The sequence below is a fragment of the Mustelus asterias genome, unplaced genomic scaffold (assembly GCF_964213995.1).
Source record: "Mustelus asterias unplaced genomic scaffold, sMusAst1.hap1.1 HAP1_SCAFFOLD_210, whole genome shotgun sequence".
Lineage (NCBI taxonomy): Eukaryota > Metazoa > Chordata > Chondrichthyes > Carcharhiniformes > Triakidae > Mustelus > Mustelus asterias.
Window position 1 is genome coordinate 123,693 of NW_027590197.1, and position 18,054 is coordinate 141,746.

General features: G+C 46.6%; 2 protein-coding genes across 2 annotated transcripts in view; one reads left to right on the forward strand and one right to left on the reverse strand.

Annotated features, from left to right (window-relative positions):
• LOC144485689 (uncharacterized) overlaps positions 1-18,054 on the reverse strand; it is a 259,005-nt gene that overhangs the window by 69,808 nt on the left and 171,143 nt on the right. The window lies entirely within an intron of this gene.
• Positions 1-18,054, forward strand: part of LOC144485654 (uncharacterized) — a 38,053-nt gene that overhangs the window by 12,032 nt on the left and 7,967 nt on the right. The window contains 2 exon segments of the mRNA XM_078203752.1: positions 2,608-2,973; positions 8,914-9,199. Of these exon segments, the coding sequence (XP_078059878.1) occupies positions 2,608-2,973; positions 8,914-9,199 (652 nt within the window).

The following is an 18,054-nucleotide window of genomic DNA, read 5'->3' on the forward strand; positions in this document are numbered from 1 at the left end:
CACAGCTTGCCTCCTGGACTTGCAGAATTTCACTAGCTGTTCTGTCTGGAGACAATACACATCTCTTTAACCTGTGTTGAATGCTCCCTCCACCCACATTGTCTGTACATTTAAGACCTGGCTGGCTGTAGAGATTCGCATTCTAATCAGTATTGTGTAACTTGATTTCTGTGTCTGTTTGCACTGTTTGAGAACAGATATCCACTCCATCTGATGAAGGAGCTGTGCTCCGAAAGCTTATGGTATTTGCGACCAAATAAACCTGTTGGACTTTAACCTGGTGTTGTGAGACTTCTTACTGTGCTTACCCCAGTCCAACGCCGGCATCTCCACATCAGCATTTATTACCCATCCCTCGTTGAGTCAGAAGGTTTTGTTTTAGTTTAGTTAGGGCATCATGATCGGTACATCATAGAGTATATATGGGAGAAGGAAAGCAGAGGGATTCAATGTAGAAGTATTGAACAATCTGGAATCAGTGCTTATAAGAACATAAGAACTAGGAGCAGGAGTAGGCCCTCTGGCCCCTCGAGCCTGCTCTGCCATTCAATAAGATCACGGCTGATCTTTTTGTGGACTCAGCTCCACTTACCAGCCCGCTCACCATAACCCTTAATTCCTTTACTTTTCAAAAATTTATCTATCTTTGGCTTAAAAACATTCAACGAGGTATTTATTTTGTTTGAGACTCTCCCACTCGTGAAAATATCTCACCATCTACCCTGTCAAGCCCCCTCAGGATCTTATATGTTTCAATGACCCCTTTGTCTTCAAAACTTCAAGGAAAACAGACCTTGACAATTTACTTCCTCTTGATAGGACAACCCTCCCATCCAGGTATTAGCCTGGTGAATGTCCTTTGGCCTAAGTCCAATATTACTATATCCTTGTTTAGGTAAGGGGATCAAAACTGTATGCACTATTCCAGGTGAGGCATCACCAACACACTGTACAGTTGCAACAAAACCTCCCTGTTTTTAAACTCCAACCCCTTTGCAATAAATGCCAAAATGCCATTTTCCTTCTTACCTAGTGTGGGACCTGCCTGCTAGCTTTTTGTGATTCATGCACAAGAACACCAAGATCCAGCTGTACTTCGCTCACCGGCAGCCTCTCTCCATTTAGATAATCTCCCTGTTGATTCCTCCGACTGAAATACATGACCTCACACTTTAAACTCCATTTGCCATGTTTTGAAGACAGAGGGGTGACTTTATTGCATCTTCCCCAACTCTTGACTCATCTTTCCCAGGCCCTATCCCTGTAGCCCCACATTTTCACCCCACTAATCCACCTAATCTCCATCTATAGGGACACAAAGGGGCAATTTAGCATGGCCAATCAATCTAACCCACACATCTTTGGACTGTGGGAAGAATCTGGAGCACTCAGAAATCCACACAGACATGGAGAGAATGCACATACTCCACACAGACTGTCACCCAAGGCTGGGATTGAACCCGGGTCCCTGGCACTGTGAAGCAGCAGTGCTAACCACTGTGCTGCCGTGGCGCCCTTTTTAAATAAACTACAAGTACAGATTTCTCTCAATCTACCCTCCTTCTTACATCCTCAAACAATTCAAGCAAATTTGTCAAACATGATTTATCTTTCATAGAAGCATGTTGACGAGGTTTGATTATATTCAGCTTTCCTAAATGATTAGCTATTTGCTCTTTGATTGTTGACTCCAGCGTCTTGCCAATAATAGATGTTAAATTAACTGACCTATAGTTCTCTGCCTTCTGCCTTCTCCCTTTTTGACCAAGGTCGTCACATTGGCTGATTGCCAATCTTCTGATACTCTCCCGGAATCTAGCGAGTTCCGAAAAATTTCAACAAAATTCTCCACAATCTCTTCAGCAACCTCCATTAAAAAGTTAGCGTGCAGTTCATTGGGTCCTGGTGACTTGTCCACCCTTAGCCACTGAAGGGAAAGGAAGTGAGCCCAGTCTGTATATTTCAGACATTTTTGGTCCAGTCATATTGACATATATGTGTCTGGCAGCCTGCATGGAGATTTTCAACTCTCTGTGTCCAGGACAGGAAGCAGTGAGCATGGATCTGTCAATCAGCCTGAATCAGCACCTTCAGGAGAATTGGGAGGGTGAATATTAGATACAGCAGAGTGAGAATGGAGGGAGGGTGTGTGGGATGGAGATTTACAGCTTTTGAGGAATGAGAGAGGAAAGAATATTCCATAGAAACTAGAATTGTCTGTTCTGAATTTCTATCCTGTACTGACATTGATGACTTTTGCAAACTCATTTTGCAGGATATTGAAAGAGGAATCGCAGGCAAAAATCTCAACTGTCATGTCTAGATCTGACAGAGTCATATTCCTTGGGATCTGAATATCATTGGCCTTTGAATCTAGAAGGAGAAATGATTGTCCAATCTGTCGATTTGAATAGGTTTCAAATGTCAGTGTGACTGGAAAAGCAGCAACACACTGCCACACTCGAGTGAGAGTGTTCCAGTGCCCTGACTAAAGGGCTTTAACCAGTTACACCGCCTCAATAAATATCACACCATTCACAGTGGGGAGAGACTGTATTCGTGTTCAGTGTGTGGACAAGGCTTTAACTGATTGTCCAAATAAGACAGAGGCAAGGACACCTGTACCATGGAGAAACCATGGAAATGTGCGGACTGTGGGAAGAGATACAGATCTTCATCTCTGCTGGATGCTCATCGCCGCATCCACACTGGGGAGAGGCCATTCATCTGCTCTCAGTGTGGGAAGGGATTCACTCTGTCATCCAGCCTGCAGAGACACCAGCGAGTTCACACCGGGGAGAGGCCGTTCACCTGCTCTCAGTGTGGGGAGGGATTTACTGAGTCTTCCAACCTGCGGAGGCACCAGCGAGTTCACACTGGGGAGAGGCCATTCACCTGCCCTCAGTGTGGGAAGGGATTCACTCAGTTATCCGATCTGCAGAGACACCAGCGAATTCACACTGGGGAGAGGCCCTCCACCTCTGCCGGTAGCTGTAGTTTTTTTTTTTCTCTCACTTACCTTATAAGTACTCGCCTCGGGGTATCGGCCTCAGTGTTCCTCTGGGAGCGGACCTGCGGGGTGGAGACTGTGAGCGGTGAGAGAGAGAGCGCGGACTGTGAGTAAATTCTGGGGTTTTTTTTGTCTAATTTTCGGGAGGTTTTTTGTAATTAACGGAAACCGGAAGGCCGCATCGCGAAGCCTGCCGGTAGCTGTAGTTTTTTTTTCTCTCACTTACCTTATAAGTACTCGCCTCGGGGTATCGGCCTCAGTGTTCCTCTGGGAGCGGACCTGCGGGGTGGAGACTGTGAGCGGTGAGAGAGAGAGCGCGGACTGTGAGTAAATTCTGGGGTTTTTTTTGTCTAATTTTCGGGAGGTTTTTTGTAATTAACGGAAACCGGAAGGCCGCATCGCGAAGCCTGCCGGTAGCTGTAGTTTTTTTTTTCTCTCACTTACCTTATAAGTACTCGCCTCGGGGTATCGGCCTCAGTGTTCCTCTGGGAGCGGACCTGCGGGGTGGAGACTGTGAGCGGTGAGAGAGAGAGCGCGGACTGTGAGTAAATTCTGGGGTTTTTTTTGTCTAATTTTCGGGAGGTTTTTTGTAATTAACGGAAACCGGAAGGCCGCATCGCGAAGCCTGCCGGTAGCTGTAGTTTTTTTTTCTCTCACTTACCTTATAAGTACTCGCCTCGGGGTATCGGCCTCAGTGTTCCTCTGGGAGCGGACCTGCGGGGTGGAGACTGTGAGCGGTGAGAGAGAGAGCGCGGACTGTGAGTAAATTCTGGGGTTTTTTTTGTCTAATTTTCGGGAGGTTTTTTGTAATTAACGGAAACCGGAAGGCCGCATCGCGAAGCCTGCCGGTAGCTGTAGTTTTTTTTTTCTCTCGGGCCCCTAGCCCTATAAATTGGTGCAGAGGAGATACCCGATCCTCTACACTGGTAGAGGATCCCACCCTTCCATCCTCCTCTAACCTAATTATAAGTGTGGGGAAGTTTTTTGTTTTCTTTTTTTCTTGCTGGTAATGGCTTCAGGGATGGCAGTTCAGGCAGTATGCTGCATCTCCTGTGGGATGTATGTGGTGAGGAAATCCAGTAGTGTTTCAGGAGATTTTAGTTGTAAGAAGTGCATTAGATTGCAGCTTCTGGAGGAGCGTGTAAAGGAGATGGAGGGGGAGTTAGAGGAACTCCGCATAATTCGGGAGGCGGAGGTGGAAGTTGATAGGAGTTATAGAGAAATAGTAACTCCTAGAAATGAGGCTTGGGTCAATGCCAGGAGGAGGGGTAAGAAGCAATCGGGAAGACAATCCCCTGGGGCGGTTCCCCTCCATAATAGGTTTTCGGTGCTGGAGGCTACAGTTGAGGAGGAATCAACTGAGCATAGAGAGCAGATCTCTGGGGGTGAGCCGAGTGAGAAAGCTCAGGTGGTTAGGGGCTGTAAAAGACTGGGCCTTGTGATTGGGGACTCCACAATTAAGGGGACAGATAGGAGGGTCGGAACTAAAGGTAGGGACTCAGGGTTGGTGTGTTGCCTACCAGGGGCTGGGGTCCGGGATGTGTCTGACAGGGTATTCAGGACTCTTAGGGGGGAGGGAGATAAACCACAAGTTATTGTACATGTGGGGACACACGACATAGGGAGGATAGGGGAAGGGGATATTAGGCAGGGATTTATGGAGTTGGGGTGGAAACTAAAGGCCAAGACTGACAGAGTGGTTATCTCTGGACTCTTGCCTGTACCACGGGATAGTTTAGAGAGGAATAGGGAGAGGGAAGGTTTGAATTCATGGCTGAGGGGATGGTGCAGGAGGGAGGGGTTCAGGTACTTAAGCAATTGGGGCTCGTACTGGGGAAGGTGTGACCTCTATGAGAAGGATGGTCTACACCTTAATCAGAAGGGGACCAATATCCTGGGGGGTAAATTTGCTAAGGCCATGCAGGGAGGTTTAAACTGATTCGGGGGGGGGGAGGGATCCTGAGTAGTGGGGCTGAAAGTGAGGGATGCATGGATGGGGACTGCAATGCACGGCATTGCAGAGGTGGGGTGGAGCAGGGTTTGAAATGTGTATACTTCAATGCCAGGAGTATTCGCAATAAAGTGGGTGAACTTGCAGCGTGGATCAGTACCTGGGACTTCGATGTTGTGGCTATTTCAGAGACATGGATAGAGCAGGGGCAGGAATGGATGCTGCAGGTCCCGGGGTTCAAATGTTTTAGTCGAAGTAGGGAAGGAGGTAGAAGAGGGGGAGGGGTAGCATTATTGGTCAGAGATTGTATCACAGTGTCAGAGAGGAGGTTTGATGAGGACTTATCTGTTGAGGTAGTATGGGCGGAGATTAGAAATAGGAGAGGAGAGGTCACCCTGTTGGGAGTCTTTTATAGACCTCCTAAAAGTTCTAGAGAGGTTGAGGAAAGGATTGCGGAGTCAATCCTGCTTAGGAGTGAAAGTAATAGGGCAATTGTTATGGGGGATTTTAACTTGACTAATATTGACTGGAATTGTTATAGCTCTAGCTCGTTAGAGGGGTCAGTTTTTGTTCAAAGCGTGCAGGAAGGTTTTTTGACTCAGTATGTAGACAGGCCAACTAGAGGTGAGGCTATATTGGATCTGGTGCTGGGAAATGAGCCAGACCAGGTGCTAGACTTGGAAGTTGGTGTGCATTTTGGTGATAGTGACCACAATTCGGTTACGTTCACCTTAGTGATGGAAAGGGATAGGCATGAACCTCGGGCCAGTGGTTTTAGCTGGGGGAAGGGTAATTATGAGGCTATTAGGAGAGAATTAGGAAACATAGGTTGGACTAGGAGATTACAGGGACTGGGAACGTCCGACATGTGGAGTTTTTTCAAGGAGCAGCTACTGCGAGTCTGTGATAGGTATGTCCCTGTCAGGCAAGGAGGAATTGGTAGGGCTAGGGAACCGTGGTGCACCAAAAAAGTTTCTTTGTTGGTTAAAAAGAAAAAGGAGGCTTATGTTCGGATGAGACGTGAGCACTCGGGTAGTGCACTAGAAAGCTTTAGATTGGCTAAGAGGGAGTTGAAGAGCGAGCTTAGAAGGGCTAAAAGGGGACATGAGAAGACTTTGGCGGATAGGGTTAAAGAGAATCCTAAGGCGTTCTATAGGTATGTCAAGAACAGAAGGTTGGTTAGGGCAAGTTTAGGGCCAGTTATAGATGGCAGAGGGAAGTTATGTGTGGAACCGGAGGAGATTGGTGAAGCATTGAACCAATATTTCTCTTCGGTGTTCACGTAAGGGGACATGAATATAGCTGAGGAGGACACTGGGTTGCAGGGGAGTAGAATAGACAGTATTACAGTTGATAAGGAGGATGTGCAGGATATTCTGGAGGGTCTGAAAATAGATAAATCCCCTGGTCCGGATGGGATTTATCCAAGGATTCTCTGGGAGGCAAGAGAAGTGATTGCAGAGCCTCTGGCTCTGATCTTCAGGTCGTCGTTGGCCTCTGGTATAGTACCAGAAGATTGGAGGTTAGCGAATGTTGTCCCATTGTTTAAGAAGGGGAACAGAGACTTCCCCGGGAATTATAGACCGGTGAGTCTCACTTCTGTTGTCGGCAAGATGTTGGAAAAAATTATAAGGGATAGGATTTATAGTTATTTGGAGAGTAATGAATTGATAGGTGATAGTCAGCATGGTTTTGTGGCAGGTAGGTCGTGCCTTACTAACCTTATTGAGTTTTTTGAGAAAGTGACCAAGGAGGTGGATGGGGGCAAGGCAGTGGACGTGGTATATATGGATTTTAGTAAGGCGTTTGATAAGGTTCACCATGGTAGGCTTCTGCAGAAAATGCAGATGTATGGGATTGGGGGTGATCTAGGAAATTGGATCAGGAATTGGCTAGCGGATAGGAAACAGAGGGTGGTGGTTGATAGTAAATATTCATCATGGAGTGCGGTTACAAGTGGTGTACCTCAGGGATCTGTTTTGGGGCCACTGCTGTTTGTAATATTTATTAATGATCTGGATGAGGGTATAGTTGGGTGGATTAGCAAATTTGCTGATGACACCAAAGTCGGTGGTGTGGTAGACAGTGAGGAAGGGTGTCGTAGTTTGCAGGAAGACTTAGACAGGTTGCAAAGTTGGGCCGAGAGGTGGCAGATGGAGTTTAATGCGGAGAAGTGTGAGGTAATTCACTTTGGTAGGAATAACAGATGTGTTGAGTATAGGGCTAACGGGAGGACTTTGAATAGTGTGGAGGAGCAGAGGGATCTAGGTGTATGTGTGCATAGATCCCTGAAAGTTGGGAATCAAGTAGATAAGGTTGTTAAGAAGGCATATGGTGTCTTGGCGTTTATTGGTAGGGGGATTGAATTTAGGAGTCGTAGCGTTATGTTGCAACTGTACACAACTCTGGTGCGGCCGCACTTGGAGTACTGTGTGCAGTTCTGGTCCCCACATTAGAACATAGAACATAGAACATTACAGCGCAGAACAGGCCCTTCGGCCCACGATGTTGCACCGACCAGTTAAAAAAAAAACTGTGACCCTCCAACCTAAACCAATTTCTTTTCGTCCATGAACCTATCTACGGATCTCTTAAACGCCCCCAAACTAGGCGCATTTACTACTGATGCTGGCAGGGCATTCCAATCCCTCACCACCCTCTGGGTAAAGAACCTACCCCTGACATCGGTTCTATAACTACCCCCCCTCAATTTAAAGCCATGCCCCCTCGTGCTGGATTTCTCCATCAGAGGAAAAAGGCTATCACTATCCACCCTATCTAAACCTCTAATCATCTTATATGTTTCAATAAGATCCCCTCTTAGCCGCCGCCTTTCCAGCGAAAACAATCCCAAATCCCTCAGCCTCTCCTCATAGGATCTCCCCTCCATACCAGGCAACATCCTGGTAAACCTCCTCTGCACCCTCTCCAAAGCCTCCACATCCTTCCTGTAATGTGGGGACCAGAACTGCACACAGTACTCCAAGTGCGGCCGCACCAGAGTTGTGTACAGTTGCAACATAACGCTACGACTCCTAAATTCAATCCCCCTACCAATAAACGCCAAGACACCATATGCCTTCTTAACAACCTTATCTACTTGATTCCCAACTTTCAGGGATCTATGCACACATACACCTAGATCCCTCTGCTCCTCCACACTATTCAAAGTCCTCCCGTTAGCCCTATACTCAACACATCTGTTATTCCTACCAAAGTGAATTACCTCACACTTCTCCGCATTAAACTCCATCCGCCACCTCTCGGCCCAACTTTGCAACCTGTCTAAGTCTTCCTGCAAACTACGACACCCTTCCTCACTGTCTACCACACCACCGACTTTGGTGTCATCAGCAAATTTGCTAATCCACCCAACTATACCCTCATCCAGATCATTAATAAATATTACAAACAGCAGTGGCCCCAAAACAGATCCCTGAGGTACACCACTTGTAACAGGAAGGATGTGGAGGCTTTGGAGAGGGTGCAGAGGAGGTTTACCAGGATGTTGCCTGGTATGGAGGGGAGATCCTATGAGGAGAGGCTGAGGGATTTGGGATTGTTTTCGCTGGAAAGGCGGCGGCTAAGAGGGGATCTTATTGAAACATATAAGATGATTAGAGGTTTAGATAGGGTGGATAGTGATAGCCTTTTTCCTCTGATGGAGAAATCCAGCACGAGGGGGCATGGCTTTAAATTGAGGGGGGGTAGTTATAGAACCGATGTCAGGGGTAGGTTCTTTACCCAGAGGGTGGTGAGGGATTGGAATGCCCTGCCAGCATCAGTTGTAAATGCGCCTAGTTTGGGGGCGTTTAAGAGATCCGTAGATAGGTTCATGGACGAAAAGAAATTGGTTTAGGTTGGAGGGTCACAGTTTTTTTTTTTTTAACTGGTCGGTGCAACATCGTGGGCCGAAGGGCCTGTTCTGCGCTGTAATGTTCTATGTTCTATGTTCTACCTGCTCTCAGTGTGGGAAGGGATTCGCTCAGTTATCCAATCTGCAGAGACACCAGCGAATTCACACTGGGGAGAGGCCATTCATCTGCTCTCAGTGTGGGAAGGGATTCACTCAGTTATCCGATCTGCAGACACACCAGCGAATTCACACTGGAGAGAGGCCGTTCACCTGCTCTCAGTGTGGGGAGGGATTTGCTCGGTCATCCAGCTGGTGGAGACACCAGCGAGTTCACACTGGGGAGAGGCCGTTTACCTGCCCTCAGTGTGGGAAGGGATTCAGAGTTTCATTCTTGCTGCTGAGACACCAACAAGTTCATGAGTGATTACATGAGTGTTTGGATTCTCCTGCTATTGTTTCTGCTCTCAATTACATCCAGGACTGGATTTTGTTCATCCTCACAGTTGGTCAATGGGGAGGGTCGGAGGGTTTCTTTCTGCTGGACTGGTAGGTCTCACGACTTTGCCTCCAGTGGGCTGAAGCTCTTTGAGTCTTGTTGCGAATACCTGGTTTCAAATTTCACAAGGATCACAGAGTGACAGGGTGTGAGGAAGTTCAGAGATATTTAGTCACTATTTCTGTTTGAAACCTCCCAATGCCCATCCAATTTCCTTTGTAATTGTTTATTGTCTCCAGTTCCTCTACCCTCGAAGGCAGCAAGTTCCAGGTCATTACCATTCGCTGCATCAAAATATTCTTCCTCACATCCCCCCCTGGATCTCTGGCCCAAAACCTTAAATCTGTGTCTCTCTCGTCCTTGTCCCATTTGCTAATGGGAACAGCTTTTCTTTGTCCACCTTATCTAAACCTGTCAGAATCTTGTCCACCTCTGTCAAATCTCCCCTCAACCTCCTTTGCTCCAAGAGGAACAACCCCAGCCTGACATTGACAATAAAGGACAAACTAACAGAATATGTTAATACCTGAAATCAAATGGGAATGTTTAATTTCTGTTTTAAAGATATTGTGAATATATTGTCCTGGACAATAAAGGAATTGGAATAACTCACCTTGGGAGTGGGTGAATGGAATATATCAATCTGGTATCCACCTACAGTCCAGTGAAAGTCTGGAATGTGTAGCTGGAAATCGCTCCCTAACAGCACTGTGGGTGTACTTACACCTCAGGCATTGTAGCAGTTCAGGAAGGCAGTGTTGGGGTTGACCACGGCCGAGGCAGCTACATAGAATCATAGAAACCCTACAGTACAGAAAGAGGCAATTCGGCCCATCGAGTCTGAACCGACCACAATCCCACCCAGGCCCTACCCCCATATCCCTACAGATTTACCCACTAATCCCTCTAACCTACGCATCTCAGGACACTAAGGGCAATTTTTTTTTAGCATGGCCAATCAACCTAACCCGCACATCTTTGGACTGTGAGAGGAAATCGGAGCACCCGCAGGAAACCTACGCAGACACGAGGAGAATGTGCAAACTCCACACAGACAGTGACCCAAGCCGGGAATCGAACCCAGGTCCCTGGAGCTGTGAAGCAGCAGTGCTAACCACTGTGCTACCGTGCCGCCCTTACATACAGCCACATATTCTGTTATAATTGAAGGACTGCAGATTGAATGTGAGGCATTATGGGACTGGACTATCTTGACCACATTCCTGTGACTGCTCAGTTTCTGCAATCACGGACCATTAAAGCTGCTCAGCAGGGCCCCGTTTATCAGCACACAGGCAGCTGCACTGAGTAACCGACTGCTAACGGAATAGGCTGGGATGTGGTGGAGATCAGAAAGTCCTGAGTATAGTGAGTCATTGTGATGTCACAAGGTCAGTTGTTATAAGGTGTCTGGTCCACATGATGAGATGGTCCAGAGCTGTCCATGAGCTGATCGCACAGCCACATGATGCCTAATTGTTAGCTTGATTGGATATGTCTGAAATCGATTCATATTGTGATTAGTTTGTAACCAGCCGGAATGGGCTGCAATAAATGGATGAGAATGTGTGATTTTCTATGTTCAGGGGAGAGGTTGCATGGTGAGACCAGCGACTTGCTCCCCGCCGCTGTAAAATAAAGACCATTTGATGATTGGAACAGACCTGGGTGTCGAGCGATTTGTCTTCAATCATTCTTCACTAACGCAGCCAAGTTTTAGACCATAAGATATATGAACAGAATTAAGCCACTCGGCCCATCGAGTCTGCTCCACCATTCAATTATAGCTGATATTTTTCTCATCCCCATTCTCCTGCCTTTTCCCCATAACCCCTGATCTCCTCATTAATCAAGAACCTATCTCTCTCTGTCTTAAATCCACTCAATGATGGCCTCCATAGCCTTCTGTGGTGATGAATTCCATAGATTCACCTCCCTGTGGCTGAAGAAATTCCTCCTCATCTTGGTTCTAAAGGGTCGTCCCTCTACTCTGAGGTTGTGCCCTCGGATTCTAGTCTCTTCTACTAATGGAAACATCTTCCCCATGTCTGCTCTATCCAGGCCTGACAGTATTCTGTAAGGATTCATATTGTTGGTTCATTTTTGTTTCTGGGTCCAGAGGGGCAATTGTTTCATACATAGGGTGGTGAGTGTCTGGAACAAGGTGCCAGAGGTAGTCATAAAGGTGGGTAAAATTTTGACTTTTAAATGCATTTAGACAGTTACATGGGTAAGATGGGTACAGAGGGACAGGGGCCAAATGCGGGCAATTGGGACTGGCTTAGTGGTTAAATAAAAGGGTGGCTTGGACAAGTTGGGCCGAAGGGCCTGTTTCCATGCTGTAAACCTCGATGACTCTCTGATCTGTGTTTGTTAACTGTATTTAAACCTCTGAATGGATGTTGTTAAGTTAGAAATTAAATTGTTTCCTTTCATTGTAAGTATTGTTCAGCTGTTAATTGTTTGCGTTGTTAGTGTTGTATTTAAACTGTTGTGAATAAAATTTATTTTATTAAAAAATCCCTATTTTCTCATCACTCCTGGAGCAAAGTCTCCTCTCCTCACATTTTTGCCAGAAAGAAAAAATGCTGGTGTCTAGTCTGGCTTCCTAATAAAACATGGAGTTCCAGTCTGGTATCCTAACAATGGTTACAGAGTGACCAAGGCTGGGAACTAAATATTGCAGAGTTTTTGACACTTTGAAAAGACAGAAAGCTCGGAAAAGGAGGTGGGGTAGCTCTGTTAATGAAGGATGACATTAGTACAGTAGTGAGAGATGTCCTTAGCTCGAAAGAGCAACACAAAGAATCAGACTGGGTCGAGGTGAGAAATAGCACAGGAAAGAGGTGGGAGTGGTCCCTCAGCCTCCTCACAGTAGTTACCAGTAGGACAGGGTGTACAAGACACTGATACAGACTCCCTCAGAATATGTGACAGGCAATGGCCTGAAGAGTAAGAAAACATTTTGAAATGATCAAGGCACTAACACAGACCTCCACAGACAAATGGACGTTGAGACAATGAAAATGGACTAAAAGCTAAAGGAATTTTGGATTGGGACAATTGAAGGCTCGGGAGAAATAATACTTCATAACATTTATCCACAAGATGGATCCAGGTGAATGGAGAGCTGGAGAATCTTTTATGTCCACACAATCTACTGCATTGATTAAATGTACTGACTATAACTCAGAGTGGATCCCTCTCTCCGGGAATCTTGTTTGTGGGGTGTAGGGAGAAAGGGAGGAATGTTGTCCGCCCACACCCTGTAGGCTGGGGATGTAACACCACACTAAATTGTGCTCTGGAAATTTCCAGTGCCCCCCATGAACCCAAACAGGTGGCATCCCATGTGACCACCCAGGAGCCTCAATACCAGTAACGCCCACTGCCCAGTGACCAACTCCAGTTTCTGCTTCCACCCCCCAGACACCCCAATGACGTGCAGACTTTCGGCAATAACCCACATCCGACCTCCTCACAGGGAGCGAGTGACCATAGCCGATGATCCAAAGGGGAACTTACTGAGATCCCTGCTTCCTGACAGAAAGTGCATCCTGAAGCTGTCGGAACATCTACTGGAGTTGAGGAAAGAGACCTGCGCTGCAATGAATGTAATAATCCTGGCAGCCTTAGGGTGGAGTCAATCTTTATTTTGTGTTGATTTATTCATAGAGTGAAACATTACAGATATATCTCCTAATTCCAGGCACCGTCACTAACTGTCCCTTTAAATATCTTCAAGTAAGCATCCAATCAATGACCTCCACATGTGTGAAGTTAACATTAATCAATACAATAGAGTCAGAACATCAAGAAAGGCTCCAATCAGTGTGATCGCTCTGGTGTCCCAGCAGCTCGGAGGACAAAGTGAATCCCAAAGTGAATCCCAAAGTGAATTCACTTTTACCATTATCCATCTGAAGCCAATGGACTCCATTTTCCCTGTCCTGATGTGACACTGAATCTTCTTAGGTTTGAAGAAGAAACTTAACCTTAGAGCATTGGGTGGTACAGTGGCACAGTGGTTAGCACTGCTGCCTCAAAGCACCAGGGATTTGGATTCGATTCCCAGCTTGGGTCACTGTCTGTGTGGGGTTTGCACATTTTCCCCGTGTCTGTGTGGATTTCCTGTGGGTGCTCCGGTTTCCTCCCACAGTCCAAAGATGTGCTGCTTATGTTGACTGGCCATGTAAAATTGACCCTAGTGTCAGGAGGATTAGCAGGTTAAATATGTGGAGTTATGGAGATAGGGCCTGGATGGGATTGTGGTTGGTGCAGACTCGATGGGCTGAATGGCCTTCTTCTGCACTGTAGAATTCTACGATTCTATGAGATCACAAACTAAAAGTTAAATTTATTTATTAGTCACAAGTGAGGCTTACATTAACACTGCAAAGAAGTTACAGTGAAATTCCCCGAGTTGCCACAGTCCGGCACCTGTTTGGGTCAATGCACCTAAACAGCGCATCTTTCAGACTGTGGGAGGAAACCGGAGCACCCGGAGGGAACCCACACAGACACGGGGAGAACGTGCACACTCCACATAGACAGTGACCCAAGCCAGGAATTGAACCCGGGTCCCTGGTGCTGTGAGGCAGCAGTGCAGACAGACAGTCGAGAAATCATCAATTCCACTCCCACCCGGAGCTTTGGGGATATATTTATACATTATCTCATTTCACAATAAAACCCACACACTGAGTTTCAGATATGCTTCTGTTATTATTTTGGTGCCCAGCAGGTGGTCTCAGTGTGTACGTGCGCACGCATGTGCAGAACGATAGAAACTAGAAGCAGGAGTAGGCCATTCGACTCTTCAAGCCTGCTCCACCATTCATTTTGATCATGGCTGATCATCAAATTCAATATCCTGATTCCCCCCTTCCTCCCATATCCCTTGATCCCTTTTGCCCCATGAGCGATATCTAATTACTTCTTGAAATCATATATGCGTGTCTGTGAATGTATTTATGCATCTGTGAGTTTGTCTGTATCTAGAATCATGGACAATTGACTCACCTGATGAAGGAGCAGTGCTCCGAAAGCTCGTGATAACAAATAAACCTGTTGGATTTTAACCTGGTGATGTGAGACTTCTAACTAGAATCATAGAATCCAACAGTGCAGAAGGAGGCCATTCGGCCCATTGAGTTTTCACCGGCCACAAGCCCATCCATGTCCCATCCCCTTAACGCCATGCATTTACCCTAGCTAGTCCCCCCTGACACTAAGGGGCAATTTAACATGGTCAATCCACCTAACCCGCCCATCTTTGATCTGTGGGAGGAAACTGGAGCACCCGGAGGGAACCCACGCAGACACGGGGAGAATGTGCAAACTCAACACAGGCAGTGACCCGAAACTTGAATCAAACCCAGGTCCCTGGCGCTGTGAGGCAGCGGTGCTAAGCACTATGCCACAGTGCAGTAATCCAGGGAACTGGATTAATTGTTGGATAACACAGTAATATGTTACAGAGCAGAAATCCAGGGGAACTGGATTCATTGTTGGATTACACAGTGATATGTTACAGAGCAGTAATCCAGGGGAACTGGATTCATTGTTGGATTACACAGTGATATGTTACAGAGCAGTAATCCAGGGGAACTGGATTCATTGTTGGATTACACAGTGATATGTTACAGAGCAGAAATCCAGGGGAACTGGATTCATTGTTGGATTACACAGTGATATGTTACAGAGCAGCAATCCAGGGGAACTGGATTAATTGTTGGATTTCACAGTGATATGTTACAGAGTAGAAATCCAGGGGAACTGGATTCATTGTTGGATTACACAGTGATATGTTACAGAGCAGTAATCCAGGAGAACTGGATTAATTGTTGGATTTCACAGTGATATGTTACAGAGTCTTAAAATCTGAAATAAAACAGTCAATGCCACAAATAGTCAACAGGCCCAGCAGCTTCTATGAAGGCAGAAACAGAGTGAAACATGCAGCCAGACATCCATATGAATGAGGAGCAGCAGTGGACCATTGGGCCCCTCTGCTGCAGCATTTGACAAGATCCCGACTGATCTGATTGTGGCCAGAACTCCATTTTTCTGTCCCCCCCGCCCCCCCCCCCTCAACCATCTGACTCTCTTGTCAATCGGGAATCCATTTATTCAGCCTGAAAAATATTCAATGACTCTGTCTCCACTCCTCTCTGGGGAAGAGAATTCCACAGACCAAAGACCCTCTGAGAGAGAGAGAAAAATCTAGTTCTCTCTGTCCCTAACGTCTCAAGTTCAATGCGCTCTCCAGAGCCACACAAAGAAAATCAGGATAAAAGCAAATTACAGTGAATGGTGGAATCTGAAACCAAAAGAGAAAATGCTGGAAAATCTCAGCAGGTCTGGCAGCATCTGTCAGGAGAGAAAAGTGCTGACGTTTCGAGTCCAGATGACCCTTTGTCAAAGACTGACCTCTGAAGAATTGAGAGAGGGAGGAGACAAAATGAAAGATCTGCAAACTGAAAATGTCTCATGGCCCAAGACCAAAGCGAGTGGTAATGGGACAAGTAAAGACACAAAAGATGTTCTGGATGAGGTGTGAATAGCTGGTGAGTGATAGTCTGAATGTAAAGTAAACAAGAGGGAAATGAGGTGAAAAAAGCAGCAACGAAACACAGATCACAATGGGGGGAGAAATGGTGGTGTAAAATTGTTGAGTTCAGTTTTGTTCTGAAGGCTGTAAAGTGTCTCTTTTAGTTGCGAGAAATAATATTATATTTCCCAGTTCCGATGACAGGTCACACTGAGTCTGTTTCTCTCTCCACAGAGGCTGCCTGACTTGTTGAGTATTTCCAGCCAAAAAAGAAAACGCTGGAAAATCTCAGCAGGTCTGGCAGCATCTGTAAGGAGACAAAAAGAGCTGAGGTTTCGAGTCCAGGTGACCCTTTTGAGAAAAGCAGCAATTTGCTTTCATTCATGAATATTTCCAGCGTTTTCCGTTTGATGTCAACCAGACAATGTGTAAGAATTGTCACACCTGGAACAGATGTCTCTTACTCAGGACACCCCAGCTCGGGTCTGGGTGGCCGGGGAGGGGGGGAGGGTGGGGGGTGGGGGGAGGGGGGGGCGGGGTGGGTGGGTAACGTTCACAATTTTATATTTGTGTCTGGTGTGAATAATCCCTTAGATTAAACGGAGAAGTTTTTTTAAACTGAGAGTAGCTGCATTTGGGCGCTGACTTTAAACAACATTAACAAGCCCGGGCTGCTGGAGAAACATTTTGGGATTTGTGAGCAGTCAGTTCCGGCTGGTTTGAAGTGAAATCCTGTCGGTGCTGCGGCAAATCTGAACTCAAACCAGACAAACTGGAACCGCTGGGTTAGAGATTCCGGGTGTTGGGATGTGGAGGCTGGGGGAGGGGGAGATGGCGGTAAAACTCTGAGCCTGACTTTAGACAGGGTGAGCGGGGTAAAGGGGAGGAATGACAGAGTTAATGTGGGAGTCAGGGACAATAGCAGAAGGTGGGAAGCTCTGGAAAGGAGCAATCAGGGTAAAGGCCATCAAAGAATGCTTGTTTAAGATAAAAGCAAAATACTGCGGGTGCTGGAATCTGAAACAGAAACAGAAAATGCTGGAAATCTCAGCATCTGTGGAGAGAGAATAGAGTCAATGCTTCCAGTCTGGATGATCACAGATGCTGTCAGACCTGCTGAGGTTTTCCAGCACTTTCTGCTTTTGATTAACTGAAGGTTCAGCAGGGAAAGAAGCAGCGAACTGAACACACTGAACCCAGGGGAAGGGGGTGACCCAGGATAAGGGACAGGCGCAGCTCAGTGAGGCTCTGCAATGTCCATCAACGCATCCACATTGAGAGCTGAGAGCGCCAAGGGGGAGGGGAAGGAGAAACTATTTGGGGCACAGCAGGAGGTCACCCCTCCCCCCACTCTGTAGTTCCACAGACCTCCCACACCTGGACAGGGTTGGCTCAAGGTGCAGGAAGCTGCAAGCTGAGAGGCTGAGCTGTGAACTGGGCCGGGTTGGGGGTTTGAGTGACAGTCCTGGGGCTATATCAGGACAGGAACTGCCACAGATTCCCCCTTTTTCCTGGGACGTTTCACTGGAGCTGTGTTGGTGAGTGTTTGTAATCTCTGTCTCACTGTCTCGGTAATGGGGGTGGGTTGTAGATTGCTGTGAGTGTTAGACTAAATAACCTCTCCTCATGCTGCCAGTTCCAGTCTGCATACTCCATTTCTCAGTCCAGTCTGCTGCTCTGTCTCTGTCTCTCTGTACTTTGCTGCAGTGCTCCACATTCTGAGCAACATCCAGCCCATTGTTATCACCCGAAATTTGCAGCAAACTACCATCACTGTGGCACAGCGGTTAGCACTGCTGCCTCACTGAGTTCGATTCCAGCGGTGGGTGACTGTGTGGAGTTTGCTCAGGAAGAAGTCTCATAACACCAAGTTAAAGTCCAATAAGTTTATTTGGAATCAAAGTAAATTATTGTGGATGCTGGAATTTGAAACCAAAAGAGAAATTGCTGGAAAATCTCAGCAGATATGGCAGGCTCTGTAAGGAGAGAAAAGAACTGATGCTTCGAGTCCACATCACCCTTTATCAAAGCTTTGACAAAGAGTCATCTGGACTCGAAATGTCAGTTCTTTTCTCTCCTTACAGATGTTGCCAAACCTGCTGAGATTTTCCAGCATTTTCTCTTGGTTATTTGGAATCACGAGCTTGCAGAGCACTGCTCCTTCATCAGCGCTCTGAAAGCTTGTGGT